We start from the raw sequence: 17371 nt of genomic DNA, 5'->3' as shown, positions 1-17371 counted from the left end.
AGAGAGAGAGAGAGAGAGAGAGAGAGAGAGAGAGAGAGAGAGAGAGAATTTCAGAGTTTTCCATCTTTCTTCTGAGAATGAGCTAGAGGAGAGTTCCCACATTGATAAATGATAGTGTGTTAATGTGAAAGAGGGAAAACAGGACAACACATTCCTCCAGATTGTGTATGCAGTTTATGACTACAGTTTATTCAATTTAGTTTGCCTCATGTGAGCTGTCTGACAGGAAAACAATGTAAAAAAAAAAAGGCAATAATATGGATGGTGAAACATTAATATTGAGTTTGTCATTTATTCTTGTCAGTATTTTTTTTCTGTGCTTATTAATGAAGCAGCACTTGAGCTAGGATACTGATATAACTATGTACTGCGTTACGTATTTTAATTACAAAATAGATGTAGCCTAAGTGCCTAACTATCAGTTAGGCTACAGTTACTGATCTTTTTTTTTTATTATTAAATTACAGTACTTGTGAAAATCTAAATGATAACAATGGTGGTTACATCTGAATATTTTCTTTAAAAATCTATGGTGTTGAATAATATTAATGTAGCTTTGCCTGTTTTTGATGCGCACGATGCCTCCTGCTATGGCCGTTTTGTAAAGCGATGCTGTTCTGATGCTGTTCGGTAGCAGTGAGTAGCTGCTTAATCCTGCCTGTTTAAATGTTTGAAAATGAATAGGCCTAACAGTTGAAAACCTTCAATGTAGAAAAGTAGGAAATGTAATCAGTTACAATATTTTAACAAAGCAATTGAAATAGTTACACTACTTAGCCTATTACAATTTAATTAGGGTAACTTGTAATCTGTAACCTATTACATTTCCAAAGTAACCTTCCCAACGCTGATCATTTCACATACGAATATATCTAGATATTTGATAGACTTTAACTAGCATTGTTTAGGTATTGAAGGGAACATGGTTGAACAGCAAATTGAGTACCGGTACTTTCTCTCAGTCCAGCTTCAAAGCGTGATTAATCAACTTGTTTGGTTTGTTTTGACATGCGAGATACAGCAGTGAGAAAACTATCCAGGATGTGGTCAGGGCGTGAGGAAGTGGTGTTCATTTGTGAGTGAACACTGCCACCTATTGGTCATTATAAGAACATGCAGCACTCCATACATAGAAGTCAATGTTGTCAACCAGGGGGCCGGGGCCCTACTAAGGAGCCTCAAGATTACTTAAGATTGTCTAAAACAAGCATTAAAATAATCTAAACCTACTAAAAATATGTATTTCTATGTATTTATTTGCTTGTTGTTGTTTTTTACTAGCAGATATTATATTTATAGTATATTATATTCTAGAGAGGTGATATCAACATCAAGGGACATGGCATCCGACGCACAGAAGCCGATGGCACATGCTATGCTTGTCACATCTGGTCTTCATTGGCATATGCGAGTGGATAGTGGCATGTGCCACTGACAGTCACGGAACATCTCGGCGTATGTTGTGACACCTCCAGTAGTGATTGACAGATGAGCTGAGCAGCTATACTGACATAATTGTGACAAAATCCTAAACAAATAGCTTATTTTAGTGATTTTTAAAATTAAAAAGTTGCTTATATTTAAGTACAATCAACTTGGCTGTTTAATCATTTCAACTTAAAATACATTAAACTGACTTTTAAAAAATTAGTTGAATCTTGAATAACAAAAAAAGCTGACAAAAAATATATATGCGGTATGGTCAAAATATTTTTAACAGTGTATAAAAGTTTTAAAATTTCACTTAGATTGTGGTTAAATGTTATTTGTAATTCCAATGTTGTTGATCACGCAAACTGCCCATTTTAGGAAACACAACGAATAATCTATCATATAGTAAGTCACTACAAAAATCATTGTTCATTTATTTTTGGATGATGCTGCATGCACACCGGTAGGTGTCAGGCACGGCTCTTACTGGCCTACATCCACTATACTCACCCTCCTAAACCTCACTCCCATGGCTGGGTCATGGCAACAAATGAAACCGGTCCTACTCAACCCGCTCCGAGCCCGCTGTCGCTAGCGCGCCTCTTGAGGCCAGGGGAGTGAGGTTTACACACATGCACAGCTGTCTGTCCTATGTCTGTTACACCATTGGATGAATATCCAAAATATTTTTCACTTTTTTTCGCCCTCAAACAGTTTTCACCACAGGTAGTTAGAAAAATTCTCATTTACATGCAAAAAAGCCCCTCCCCTGGCTTAAAGGGATGATCAACTACAGCAAACAAATACAAAATGTAAAAAAATAAAAACACTAGGTAATTTTTTTTAACCAATCCCAAAGCTTTATTTTTTATTCACTCCATTTTTAATATACAGCTCTGCTCTAGCAACCGTTCAGCTGGAATACAAAGTCCAAGATGCATACACAGGATTGTGTGAAAGAGAAAACACCCATTTGGAATTATACTTTTACCAGAGGACTCAAAGCACCCACCTTTAATAATGTATATGCCGTCGCCAGCATCCTGTTACATAATCAGCAAATACATTCATCATATTAAATACCGTGGTCACCAGAGTTCCTTGGAGTTGAAATGTGCTCAGGAGACGTGTAAAATGTAAACTTGCAGGTTACATTCAAGCATTTTTTTTCAAGTTTAAATTATTTTTAAGCATCATTCTTCATTTATAATATCTATATTTATACTTATAAAATAATTGGCAGTTGAGAAAGGCTGTCACGACATAACTTCAACATTTTCAAAGAACGATTCCCTTTTGACATTCCAACTTGACAGCCGTAGTGAGCTGAAGAGGAGAATTCTGGGAAAAGGCTCAGGAAAACAAAAGGCCTCAGATCCTCCGTGCAGTCTTTTAAGTCTCTCCCTTTGCTACATTCATCCATCAAGTCCTCATCAGAAAGTTCTCCATCCAGTGTCTGAATATGCCCTAACCATCAAAGATAGGACCCAGTCTCCATCGTCTCTGTGAGGTGTCTTTACCAGGAGGTGAAAAAGGGTCTCTTGCAGTGAAACGTCTGGGTAAAAGCATTGCCCAGTTGGACCACACGACCCTGGCCACCTCCACGGCTCCTCTCCACCACCACACGAGGCATCTGCACCAACTGGATGGGGCTCTTCACATCTTTCAAAGCCTGGGTCAGGTTTAAGATCTATTTGAGAAGAACAGGCAAGAACAATTATACATACAGCATGGGGTTTTAATGCAGCTCTCACACCACAATAACACTTCCTAATGAACTCCAATTAATCAGTACCTAATGCCTAATACTACACACACTTCGGTTCAAACTTTTTGAAATCAGTAAAAAGAAAAAAAAAAGAAAAAAAAAAGTACACTTATTCATTAAGGATGCATTAAATTGATCAAATGTGACTCTCCCTGCATTGTTAAATCTTTTTGATGTAAATTTCCATCATTTATGAGACAACGGTTCTCTGCCAATGACCGAATTTTCCAGCTTTTCGTGTTATTACTGTTATTCGGTAGGAGGCGCTATTAAGCATCTTCTGAAAGATTACTGAATCTCCTGATCAAAACACACGCAAAGATGCTACAGAAAAAAAGCGATATCATATGGAATCATATGCGTAAAAATACACGATCACCTACATTAAACAGCATATACAAATATATATACAAAACTGCCTAATGTTATGAATGAAATGTCCACCCAGGACAAGCTATTGGACTGTGAAGATTCGGGAGTGTTGATCGAATATCTACTCCAGCTAGTGTAATCTTTGTCAAAAACGAAAAAATTTCAGCTTTTTGCTGAATTTTATTTATTTTTTATTAATGAAACATCCACAGTCAAGTGTTGCTAAAAATATAATGCATGAAGCTAGAATAGTTTTTTTTTTAACTCTAGTCTAGACCAAAGAATCTTGAAGAAAAAAAAAAAGAAAAAAAAGCATCACGGTTCTTACAACATTGATAATAATAATAAATATTTCCTTAGCATCAAATCAACACAGAGTGATTTCTGAAGGATCATGTGACACTGAAGACTGGAATAATGTCTGCTGAAAATTCAGCTTTGCCATCACAGGAATTAAATTACATTTTTAAATATATTCACATAGAAAAGTTAATTTTAGATTGCAATAATATTTCACAATACGACTTTTTTCTTTTAAATCAAATAAATGCAACCTATGTGAGCATAAAAGACTTCTTTAATAAAAAATTATCTTACCGACCCCAATCTTTTAAAATGTATAATAGCATAGAGAACACTAGACAAACTAAGTCTGAACATCTGTAGAAAAAAATATAATCATCTTAGAGAAAATCTTTTACTTGGCATTGCAAAATATGAGGTCTAAATTCAGGTCTACATCTCAGCAGTGATAGGGTGAAAATAACTTCCCTATTTATACGTTAGCTGTGAATTTTTCATTGTGAAGAGCTCCAGTATTTAGGGAGAATGAAACATGTGAGAACAGAACTCTGCTATTCCAGAAACAAAGCATTGTAAAACAATAATTCCAAAGCATAAAACGTACCTGTCCTCTCATAACGGACATCTGTTTCTCAAACATGGTTTTGTCAAACCCTTTATCCGTCTGAAAACACAGAGTGGTTCATGTGAAAACTCATTTAACTTTCAAAAGAACATTAATCCATACTAGGATTCTTGCTAATTAATGCATAGAGTAACGAGTAAGATTGAGTAAGATTATCCCAACATCATAGAAAACAGATTTATGAGGTCAGGTCGCTTCGAGAGGTCAGTTAATGATTTATCTAGACTTTTTCTTGGTTTTGTAAATCTTAGCAGGAATATTTTTAGCAGAGCCACTTAAAAATGGGTTGAATTTAGTGACGCAACTTCTTTAAGGGTTTTAGTGTGCTGACAGCATGCTAAGCTTCAACTTGCTAACAGAAACCGCACTGACAGCCTGCTAAAGCCCTGTCCAAGAAGTTGAGTCTCTAAATAGACTACAGCCAAAGGAACACTTTTATAACAAATTCACTGCCTTGACTGGTAAGAATACAGGTACATTAGATAACCTACTTTGAACATCTCATAAAGGTCCTCACAGAGGTCCTGTACAAAGTTCATGTCAGAAATACGTGAGAGCACAAGGTCTCTGGTCTCCTGGGAGAAGGACACTTTGGCCTGAGGCAACCAAGCCCAGTGGAACGGATCTACATGCACCAAAACAAAAGACCAATTATTCATTCAGTAAAATATAGACATACTAGACTGTATTTATGTTGCATTATGCTTAAATATTTGAAAGGAGCTTGGTAGACAAAAATAAACTGAGCATATATGGGATATATGGGAGTTGTTTAAAACCTTTTTTAAAGAAATTAATACTTTAATAGAGCAAGGACGCATTTAATTGATTGAAAGTGAAAGTAAAGACATGTATTATGTTACAAATATATATTTTAAATAAACACTGCTATTTTGAACTTTCTATTAATAAAACAATCCTTAAAAAAAATGCATCACAGATTACACCAAAAAAATATTAAGCACGACTGTTTTCGAAGTGTTTCCCGAGCATCAAGTCAGCATATTAGAATGAAATGTAAAATAAAAAATCCTTACATGCTCTCCACTCATCAGGGTGTTTAAAAGGAAAGGCCAAACCATTATCTATAGCTGCAATCTTTATGGCCGAGTCTTTTGGGTCAGTCCATTCAGATTCCTGAAAAGAGACGTATGGAAGAGAAACTCAGCATTAGCGTGGGACTGAGAAACAATCATTACATTATCAAATATAAATCACATCAACTTAATCAAATAGAAATAAAGAACTCCAGCACAGTTGCTTTCGCAATACTGAATAAGTCTTGTTTGACGTGGTGTGATGTTTAGAGCTTTACTGTCAATATGAAAGGAACTGTTTAAAGATACAATGTATATATTAGGGGTGTAACAATACACTCGTCACAATACGATACCATCGCGGTACTGACATGATAATATGATACTATTGTGATACTTTAAGCCAAAATAAAAAAGTGTGTTTTATCGTTTGTTTAATTATTATTTCTTCTAAGATATGGTAAAAAAAGGTTGATTAAAATGCTAAATTTGGTATTGCGGGGTGGATTTAAATGGGCTTGGACTTGGTCCTGGTCCCCAGGAATAGACATAATTCTGTATTTTCAGAATCATGAATATGTTAGACACGTATGCTTTCACTTTGTCACTGACTACATATTTGAAATAATGTAGGCCTTTTTTACTAGTAAAATCAGACGTTTGGCATCATCAAGACATTTGTTGTACCTTTTACACAAGCTGGACAACGGTGCTCACTATCTCCTGTCTCTGCCTTCATTAATACACTTACATGGTAAGAATAAAGCACCTAAAACGCTCTGAATCCTCATACCACTAAAACTAAAAATGTGATGGTGATTTAAATGTTTGTGCTTTCACTTTGAGGAATGAAGTTCCAGCACTTCAGATCAACCAATCACAGTTCTAATCACAAAGCATGACAAAATGACTATTCCCAAACTTTAATGGGTTAGTTAACGCAAAAAATCTAATTCTGTTTTCATTTACTTGTTCACATGTCGTTCTCGCAAGGACATTTGACAGTCCGTGATTCCTACAGTATGTGCGTTGTAAATCCGTTCATCATATAAAGCGATATGTCTCTTCAGAAGACAAGGATTAGCCGTTTGACTGGTTTTTATGATGCCTTTAAAACTTCCAAAAAAAGGTCACAGAGGAATGGACTTTAAATAGAGGGACAGAAATCTGAAGGTATAATAAAACATATCTTCGTTTGTGTTTGGAAGATGAACGAAAACCTTATAGGTTTTAAAGTGACATGAGGGTGAGTACATGACAGCATTTTTGGGTGAACTATACCTTATAAATACAGTAAGCTGAGTCTATATCACGACGTCACATTTTACATATAAATGTTATATTATATAACAACATATATAACAACACCCCAATAGGTTTATTTATTAAATATATTTTAGTATGCTATACATACTGTATGCGCATTTGGCATATAAAAATATGACATTTGCCTGCTTCCATAACTGCACATAGTACACATGGTTCTCAGTCATGGCATTTTCTTTGAACTGCCCAGCAGAGCTCTATAAATATCCCCCAGCTCACCTTCTCTGTCAGCTCCCCATCGCCTGGCTTCTCATACTTGATCAACCAGTTATCGTTCCCTCTGTCTGAAGAAGCCAAATAAGAGATATCAGATTTCCTTTTCAAAGGCACAGTAAACAATTAGCATTTCTTTTATATGGGAATAACATGTTGTGCTAAAAAAAACATGGCACATTTGTATTGTGTGGGAGGTAGAAAAAGAGGAAATGAAGAAAAATCATGTAAAGCCTAGCTGTTAAAAAAACCCATGGCAACCACAGTACCATAGTTATAAAATCATAAAGCATAAATTACCCTCCAAAAAGTATAAAAAGCTTTCTCTTTTTTTTTTTTTTTTGACAGTAGTGACATATCAAGTTACTCTAAACTATACCAAAGCTCTATTTTAGTAATAAATAAATGAGATTGGATTGAAACTATGGTCACCATGGTAAAGATTTGTAAGGGAATAGGTTCCAGAACATAGGCTAATGCCCAAAGGCATTATACTTCATAAAATTAACTAATACATCAGCATTGGGTACCTGTGTTTCTAATCACATAATCCAGCACCACCAGCCTCTCAAACTGAGAATGAAGCTGCTTCCTCATGTTCTCTGGAAGAGGCTCTGCCTCAAACTTCCTCAGCCAGTAGTCTGCTTCATGATAGCCCTCCACAAACAGCTGAAATGAGCCCACCTACACAAGAGAACAAATCCAGACTGTTGAAAATCTTGCCCTCTGCTCTCAATTTTCTTATTTCTATGCATTCAAACATCATATGTCATGACAGGTTTAATGTGGAAATGAGATTCTAAAGCTACAGCGAAACATTTTCAGCAAATATTGATATACGTATTGATATAATATAAATATAAGCAATCGTATGGCTTAAAAAAAACCTAGATTAAAGTGTAAAGTTATGCTTTTGTATTTCCTTTTGTGTTCCACTCACAAGAAAATAAGTTTGGAAAATTTTAATTTTAAGAATGATCCCTTTTAAAAAATGGGGATGGAATTACTATGAGGGGTTTCGTTACCTTTGGTGGAAGGCCGACTCTGTGAAACCGCCGTCCAACTTTGGGGACTTTCTCCAGGGCATATTTCTTACCACGGGATTTGGCACGGTCAATTGCACTATAGTGAAAAGTCTCACTTGCCAAATTTACAACCTAAAAGAAAAGAAAAAATGTTTGGCTCTTAATTTCAAGATCAAAGCTTTATATTAAGGTACATTTAAATGCCTCTATAATGGCCATCCTTCTCACCTTAGTTTTGGGTACAATCCCCAAACCCAGTTTTTGGTCCACGAGTGAGGCAGCTGCCTCAGAGAGGTAGCCCTGGTTAGGAATGAGGCAGCCACGGCCAAAACAGCACGGGCAGCAGACTTTATGGAAATATTTGGTCCATTTAGGGTTTAAGTGACCATAAGGCTCCTCTGATTTTGGTTTAAACACACCAATGATTTTCTAAAGAAGATAAGATAGAAGAATCAAGAAAAATCACATTTAACTAGATTTGAATGCAACTACTATAAACTACCCAGGTTCACACCAAAATAACTAGTGTGAAAGCACCCTGAAAAAACACTTATTGTAATACATCTACATTATGTTTTTCCACTGCTGATGGGAACTTTTGGTCAATGTTCTTATTCCTCTCACACAAAACAACCTTCTAGACAGCAACCAGTCTGGCTTCAAAAGCAGCCACTCAACTGAGACTGCCCTTCTCTCAGTTATTGAAGCTCCGAGACTGGCAAGAGCAGCTTCTAAATCACCAGTCCTCATTTTGCTGATCTGTCTGCTGCTTTTGACACAGTTAACCACCAGATCTTCCTATAAACCCTCATGACAATTGGCATCTCAGAACAGCACTCCAGTGGTTTAAGTCTTAACTCTCAGATAGGTCCTTCAGGGTATCTTGGAGGGGTGAGGTGTCAAAGTCGCAACATCTAGCTTCTGGGGTGCCTCAGGGCTCAGTACTTGGACCACTTCTCTTCTTCATTTACTTGACATCACTAGGATCTGCCATCCAGAGACATGGCTATTCACCTCACTGCTATGCTGATGACACACAACTCTACCTCTCATTTCAGCCGGATGATCCGACGTTTGCTGCTCACATCTCAGCCTGCCTAACAGATATTTATCCATCACCTTCAACTTAACCTTACCAAGATAGAATTGCTTGTGGTTTCGGCCAACTGAACACTTAAATCACAACTTCCAAGCCAGGCTGTAATATATTGTAATGCTCTCTTGGCAGGCCTTCTAGCATAAACTGTCAAACCTTTGCAACTGCTCCAGAATGCAGCAGCAAGAGTGATATTTTACGAACCACAGAGAGTACGTCACACCTCTCTTCATCAATTTGCACTGGCTGCCAATAGCTGCTCGCATCAAATTCAAGGCACATCAAATTCCACTTGCTCTGCACCCCTATACCCCAAACTCACTACTTCAGAAGCTTGTGTTCTGCAAGTGAACAGCGCCATGTGGAGCTATCCCAAAGAGGCACAAAATCCCTTTCACAGACCTTTAGCGTGACTGTTCCATGCTGGTGAAATGACCTGCAAACTCAACCCTGAGTCTTTACATATTGTACTTACATATTATTGTTCTTGTTGATTCAACTGCTTCTATTGATCTCCTTATTTGTAAATCGCTTTGGACAAAATTATCTGCTAAATTATTACATTTAAAATGTTCTTCTATTATGGTGTTTAAACTGATTTTCTTAGGGACAATGTCAACACCCATTTAAATACACATACCCCTTTAGGATCCTTGACAAAGTAGCTTCCGCTGGATCCTTGCGAGATGCGTTCAGGAAATACGCCATTTTCTATCGCCTGCTCCGCCCTTTGGATAATCTCTCCAAAGTCTGGGTCTTCTGGGAAATGGTTGAAATCTCCACTGCTATTACCTATATACACAAATACAATGTGAGTCAAATGTACAGTGCCGCAAACATATTCACTTGTGTGTCTGCATTTATATGTAAATATATCCCCTCATCTCAAAAGGGTCATACAGCAGAACGTTTTGGGGAATGTTTTTTTTTATATAATTTCCATCAGAGTAAAATTCATGCTCAAGGCTATTTTTATCTGGAACAAAATTTAACCTACTCCTAGAAATCAAAGCTTCAAAGCTGAATTATTAGTGAGCATGCAATTTAGTCAAACAATTTTGCCATGTCTGCAAACCAGCCTTTAAAAAGATAAAAATTAAAAGAGCACCGTGCATTTCTGGAGTGCAAAAAAGGCTGAAAAATGTATAGGCGTTAGATGAAAGGTTCAATATCAAAGCGATTCATCTAAGACCAGCAAATGCAATGTTTTCGTGTGCTGTACTAGGTCTTGACAGCTTAAAATGTTGGTTCTCATACCCATTTTGTAAAATTTGGCCCAAAAAAAAAAGTTAGACCAAACACAATCCAGCTAGTATAATTCCTGTACAAGCTAATAATTCTAGTATTTCTTAATGCATGCACCAAAGAAGACTTCTACATATTCCTTAAAGTTGGCTTGATCACCTTTCTATTTAATTCCATTTTTTAAATGCATGACCTTGTAATTCTTAATCAAAAACTCGATCTTCCCAAGAAATGACAGACTTCTCTCTTGATGATGTATGCTGGACTTCTCCAATAATTTCATCCGCACCACCGTTTCTTACAATCAGCTGCAAGCTCACAGTTAGATCTGCTTCCATCTACCGTAACTAAAAAACAAATCACTGCCCAACATTGTTTTTTTAATGGACTTGGATCTTACAATATGGAAGATTTGTCTTTTTTTCTGTAGTGCCACCATTGTGGATACCTAATGTAAAGTTTAAACACTCACTCATGTCAGATGTAATCGGCATAGAGGCAACTGATGATCATCAGATCCAGTCACCATCCATCTTACTAACACTGAACTACATACACAACATGCCCACTAAGGCTTCATTTAGAAAGGCAGCAAAACTGGTGAATATGATTCAAGCTGATTTCGTTTTTTGAACAAACCACACAAAACCCAAGGTTTACTAACCTGATCAAAGCCAAATCGGTAAGTGGTTTGATGCTCTCAGCTGTTGAAAAAACTCTTGCTGTATCTGCAAGATGCATGCATTATTACTATAGCAACCGATGCAGCAACACTCTACAAAAAGATTATCAGATTAAGTCACTTGCAAAATGACAGCAAGACAGCAAGTCCTAAAAATCTATTTTTAAAATGCAGCGTGAATAAAGCCTATAGCACACATGCACGTCAAGATACGTACCCATGAAGGATATTTATTTATTTGACCAAAACTCACATTATTTTTTCAGAATCCACTACAATGAATTCATACACTGCAGTAAAACTAACACAAAGTGGTCTATGCTCTTAAAGGTAAAACTCGTTGCATACACACACTCAGCTGACGGTCTCTAGGCAGCTTTCCCTGGGTGAATAAGAGAGTCCATTAGACAGACAGAACCTCTCTGATGGCCATTAAACATTTAGAAGACAAGAACACTTTCCCTCTCTTGTACGTACACAGACCAGACACACCCATGCAGACACACCCATACAAACACACCTAAGAAAACATATCTGCATGTCATAAATATCAATTATCAGATTAACTTGATTTTTAAAGACTTCATCTTAGCTACAATGTGTAATTAAGACATACTTGTGCTATTTCCAAATTCATTCAACATTCCAATATTTAAATCAAACTGATGTTGTAAGCATGCTGAGCATACTGTGAGATCTCATTTACAAAAAAAAAAAGGACAGTCAGAAAGTCTCTAGTAAAAAATCCATTGAAAAATAACTGCAAGTGCAGATGTCTTGGGTCATGCTGCCAACATTGCATGATTTCAAAAAGACTAGGCTAATTTCCCTACTTTCAAATATACTCACATCCAATCCACATTACAGTAGAATCAACACAAAATAAATAACCACCTTCAGAGTGATACAAGGCATAATTAGGTTTTAGATCTAATAAGAATAAATTTAAAGTCGACATGAAATGAAAATCACACCCCTTCCACCGGCTTGTCATCGTCCTACATTGCATCCTTATGCATCACTTCTCCAGCTAAACGGCGCACACGTACACAGCACAGCAGTCCACATGACTTTTAAAACAAACTCATCTGATCAGGCGACCTTCTTCCACTGCTCTAAGGTCCAATTCCAGCGCTCACGTGCCCAATGTTGGAGCTTTCGACGGTTGACAGGGGTCACCATGAGCACTCTGATTGGTCTACGGCTACGCAGCCTCATTCACAGCAGAGTGCAATGAATTGTGTGTTGTGACAATACTCCCATTACTATCATAAAAAAAATTAAAAAATTAAAAAAAAGTGTTGTGGCTTGTGCTACAGAAGACTTTCTGTTGGCTCGGACCAGACAGGATGGCCTTCATTATTTGTGCATCGATGAGCTTGGAGTGCCCAACACCCGGTCGTTGGTTTGTGGCTCCTCAGACCACTGCTGACCGAGAGCAAAGACAAGACTTTCCGTTTCAGAGATACCGTACCCAATCGCCTTTACATAACAATTTGGCAAAGTTTAAAGGCTCAGGAAAGGAGGAGGCGGGAACCGGCGAACTATCAACCTGACATTTAATGACACAAATAAACAAACAACAAAATGAAAGTAAAGCGGTAGCCCCTCATGGATGACTGCCTCATATAAACATAATAAAACACAACATAAATAGTCCTGGCTGCGTACCAGCCTAAAATTGTTGTGCCCTTCACTCTCGAACTTCCCTCCGTCTAGTTCACTCGGATGTACGTCATTGCTTACGTTGCACGAGTGCCCACTACAGGAAACTGCAATGGGCTGAATTGGAACGTGCTAAGCCCTTGAACACTTGGAATCAGCTATAGAGATGATTTATTATTTTTTTTAAAATTCCCTTTAGGAATTTGTTTAATGCAGCATCCAAATGTATATAGGCATGTTTGGGTTGTTTTAAATTAAAAAAAATGACTACATTTATATCATAAAATTTATATCATAGAGTTTTTTTGTGGTGGTGGTGGTGATTAGACTAGATCTGTGTTGACGTCACAATCGTGTTGCATTGTGGTGTATGGAGCTGCCTGAAGTGTACATATGAAGTAGACTCACTCACTCTGTCAAAATCGAGGGAACGAGGGTCAGTCCATTTAAACTTCCATCGTCCACTTCACGAAGTGGAACGCACTTCAAAATGGCGGCAGGGATTCCCCTGAGGGGAAGAGTTTAGGAAAGTTCGCAAGTGCCTGTCTAAAAGTGGACTGGGTCCTTTCTCGTCTTGCACCATCTGTGAGACTCGAGACTGGTGTGGTGTGCAGGTGACTGTCGGCCTCGCTCTGCTTGCCACATACCCTTGAGAATGTGCTCTACTCCCCTCTTGTCACGGCGGCCGCAGCACCAGGGGGAGAGGACATACGAGGCGAAAGAAAAGAACTGGGGAGAAGGAGAGACAAAAAAGAAAGAATCTGCCCCTCTGTCCTCAACCAGCTGAGAGGCCCTCACACCACCAGTGCCATGCGATGGTAGTGGATGCTCCTCGGTGGACAGCTCCACACTCCTCCTGGGGGACGACGAAGGCTCCTCCGGCAATGGGCAGCAAGCTCCCCATTCCCTCGCTCTGCCTGCTCCTCCACATCATGGCAGACGGCAGCAGGTCTGGCCTCCTGTGAACAACGAACTCCTCCATCCCCTCACAGACCCAGGAGCACGGCAGTGAGCTCTCCGCTCATTAGCACTCACGCCACCGGACTCGCTCCGTTCCCACGCCTCTCAGCCCCGCCCTGCTTGCCACATTAGCCCTTGTCAAATTCACTCAGATCTTTATTCCTGGCCAGTTCTCCTGCATCCAACATGTTGATTACAATAACTGATTGTTTGCTTACCATCTAATCTACCCAGACCTTAAAGGGTTAGTTCGCCCAAAAATGAAAATAATGTCATTAATGACTCACCCTCATGTCGTTCTAAGCCCGTAAGACCTCCGTTCATCTTCGGAACACAGTTTAAGATATTTTAGATTTAGTCCGAGAGCTTTCTGTCCGTCCATTGAAACTGTATATACAGTATACTGTCCATGTCCATAAAGGTAAAAAAAACATCATCAAAGTAGTCCATGTGACATCAGTGGGTTAGTTAGAAGTTTTTGAAGCATCGAAAATACTTTTTGGTCCAAAAATAACACAAAATAAGACTTTATTCAGCATTGTATTCTCTCCCGGGTCTGTTGTCAATCCTTCACAGTTACGCTGATGGCGTAAGACGCTGATGACGTGTTATCTGGTGCGCCCGAGCTTCATTTATAGACTGAGGGAAACGCACGCTGTAAAAGTGTCTCATCCGCGACATGCACATTTACGCACCATTAAAAAAATGATATCCACGCAAACAATGTAGAATAGCTTGAATATAGCGTGCGTCTCCCTCAGACTGTAAACGAAGCTCGGGCGCACCAGATAACACGTCATCAGCGTCTTACGTCAGCAGCGTCACTGCGGAGTCCTGAACGCAGATTCACAACAGACCCGGGAGAGAATACAATGCTGAATAAAGTCTTATTTTGTGTTATTTTTGGACCAAAAAGTATTTTCGATGCTTCAAAAACTTCTAACTAACCCACTGATGTCACATGGACTACTTTGATGATGTTTTTTTTACCTTTATGGACATGGACAGTATACTGTATATACAGTTTCAATGGACGGACAGAAAGCTCTCGGACTAAATCTAAAATATCTTAAACTGTGTTCCGAAGATGAACGGAGGTCTTACGGGCTTAGAACGACATGAGGGTGAGTCATTAATTACATTATTTTCATTTTTGGGTGAACTAACCCTTTAACATGTCACCTTGTTAGGAGATGATCAACGATATTTGCTTCATCTGTGCCTAGTCATATTGTTTTGGCTTAAGTTACCAGTGTATGTCTCAATATGGAAGAAAAAAAAAATCTGTTTTTAAGTGTTATGTGATGATCTTTGGATGTCAATCATATTACTTTGTCGTGTAAATAAAGAATGTCTCATTTCTGGCAGCACTTATATTTACGGTAATAACTATAGCACTTGCACACTTCGTTATGCCTATAAAACAAAAAATAGCATCACAGAGATGCAGTTCTAATAATACCTTCATTTAAAGTAGGCAATGGCAATCCAACCCCTTTTGAGAGACCCTAAATTATTGTTTTCCCCTTTCAATGAAGGCTTGGATGTGGATCTCAACAGAAAGCAGAAAGTGTGTTTCTGCTCTCTAGCTTATCCGCATTCAAATGAACCCGTTATTAATTTGCAAGGAAACTTTATTGCGTCAATGCACTCCACATCTACTGCATCTACTCTAACAATCGTGTGAGTACAGACGCACCTGGAAAGACAAAAAATATATGCAGCAAGTTGCAACACACAGTAACAGTTAGGCCTAAACATGTGTATGACGAGTTCTGTAGATATTCCAGCAGCTGCTGTGGTGTCACCTGTTGTACATGTGTGCTCCAGGTTCAAAGAGCATGTAAGCTGAACTCTGGAAAGGTTGCATAATGGACCATGTTCTGAGATAAAGCAGATGGGGTAACAGGCAGCACACAGCGCAAGACGTGTGGGAGTGAATTTAGAATATTTCATATATTTATTTTACATTACAACTTGTTCAGTGTGTGTTAGGGATGATAAAAAGATAAATAAACTCCCCTCTCTGTTTGATTTAATATCTTACAGAGTTCCCCAAAGTATAGCTGTTTTTGGAACACACAGCACTTAACAGAAACAGAACACGCGCGGTTGCTATGGAAACTAATGCAGACTGGCCCGTGTGCGTTCTTTCTCCCATTGGATTCAGAATATACAATAAAATGACTTAAAGTGGCTGTCGTTTTAAAAGGGGGCGTGGCTATATTTAAATAAAGGCGTGGTAAGTAGTGCTATCTTTCATAACTAGGGTAAATTTTGTTTTGTTTAAAAGTAGTAACAGAAAATGCAATGCTTTTTGCAAACCTGAAATATCGCACTGAAACAAATATACATAAAAACGATGTATTTTGTTAGAGAAGCAAAACAAAAGGTGTCGAAGTGTGTGAAGACACCTCTAGCTTGAGCCAGTTTAATCAGATTATGATATCCAGCTCATATATCTCACCTGGAGATGCCAGATTATCAGATGATGAACTGTGTCTGTTCCTTCGCGTCCTTTTCTCTCTCCCAGCCCGAGGTGAGAGATTCCCGGCAGGTCCTGGTAACAGAAGCGCCTCTTCCCCCGACCCGTCCGCTTCCAGCTCCGTCAGCACGCTTTCCGTCGAGTCCGAGATCCGGACCGCTGCGCCGGGGTTCAGCGAAAGTCCCAGTGACGGCACCGGCCGGGTCTTTTCAAATAAGACCGCGGGCACCTCCGAATTGAGAAAGTTCGCCTCCGGTGTTAAATCTCCGCCGCCTTTCTCCGGCTCGCCGTCGGTGGGATCGCATTCTGCCATCATTGCGGACTGTGGGTGTTTTCTGTCTCTGTCCAGAGAAACTCGGACACCTCTCAAAAACCCCGCGTCATATCCGTGAGTCAGTCTTTAAGAGTTTGTTCTTTCTTCTTGAAGACGCGCTGATGCTCTCCACCGATTTAAGTCCACATCACCCGTCACCATTACCGACTTCCTATATTCTCAAGCATGCGCACTGCGTGCCCGCACCGTCGGACAGGTTTTTTAAAGGCGCAGTAACGCTTAAAGTCCCAATGAAACCAAAATTGACAAATTTCTTTCGTTCTTTCTTTTTTTATAGAATATTGCAGTATATATTATAAATAGTTTATCAATACACGTCTTTTAAATTTTTATTTTTATTTTTATTCATGTGCCCTGTAATCATTAATATTCTCTGATGACGTGTTTACTGGTGACAACCTTTCACTGCCAATGTGATCACAGCAATTGAGTGATACAGTCTGGTTCCAAAATTACAAACTCAATTCATTTAGGGGAAATTAACAGGTTGGGGTCAGAAAGTAAAAGTCCTGTCATGTTTATTTCACACATGAACTCAGCCAGCTGATTTCACTAATTAGTTCTATCACCTGGCTGAAAAACTTTGCTAAATCCAGCTTATTGGAACAAAATACTGAGAAGGACTTTTACTTTCTGAACCTGGACTTTACACCTCTGCTTGAGACAACACCGTTTTGCAGATTTGTGCTGTTGTGAGGGATTCTACCCAGGGGGTTGAATAATTTTGAGACTGCATAAATCATTGCAAAATGCAAAAGTTCCATTTTCAGTTTGGGGAAACACCTTAAAACATTTGTTGTGTTG

The 17371-nt window shown here is 38.7% G+C and overlaps 1 protein-coding gene across 1 annotated transcript; it reads right to left on the bottom strand.

Moving 5' to 3' along the window:
* Positions 1-2255: 2255 nt before the first annotated feature.
* Positions 2256-16743, bottom strand: pi4k2b (phosphatidylinositol 4-kinase type 2 beta). The gene is made up of 10 exons (XM_079615217.1): positions 16216-16743; positions 9837-9988; positions 8329-8529; positions 8101-8232; positions 7606-7759; positions 7082-7146; positions 5537-5636; positions 4991-5124; positions 4479-4538; positions 2256-3121 (listed from the first exon to the last, which is right to left on the bottom strand). The coding sequence occupies exons 1-10, from the start codon at positions 16547-16549 to the stop codon at positions 2948-2950; spliced, it is 1506 nt and encodes a 501-aa protein (XP_079471343.1). The 5' UTR covers positions 16550-16743; the 3' UTR covers positions 2256-2947.
* Between the last annotated feature and the right edge of the window lie 628 nt (positions 16744-17371).

Source organism: Phoxinus phoxinus (assembly GCF_949152265.1).
Source record: "Phoxinus phoxinus genome assembly, chromosome: 6".
Classification (NCBI taxonomy): domain Eukaryota; kingdom Metazoa; phylum Chordata; class Actinopteri; order Cypriniformes; family Leuciscidae; genus Phoxinus; species Phoxinus phoxinus.
This window is presented reverse-complemented; position numbering and strand designations above follow the sequence as displayed.

Coding starts and splice junctions, on each gene's coding strand:
- pi4k2b (XM_079615217.1), bottom strand. CDS start 16,549: ATGATGGCAGAATGCGATCCCACCGACGGCGAGCCGGAGAAAGGCGGC. Junction 8,233..8,328: donor GGATTGTACCCAAAACTAAG/GTGAGAAGGATG, acceptor CTTTTCTTTTAG/GTTGTAAATTTGGCAAGTGA. Junction 5,125..5,536: donor CCCTGATGAGTGGAGAGCAT/GTAAGGATTTTT, acceptor TGGTGCATGTAG/ATCCGTTCCACTGGGCTTGG.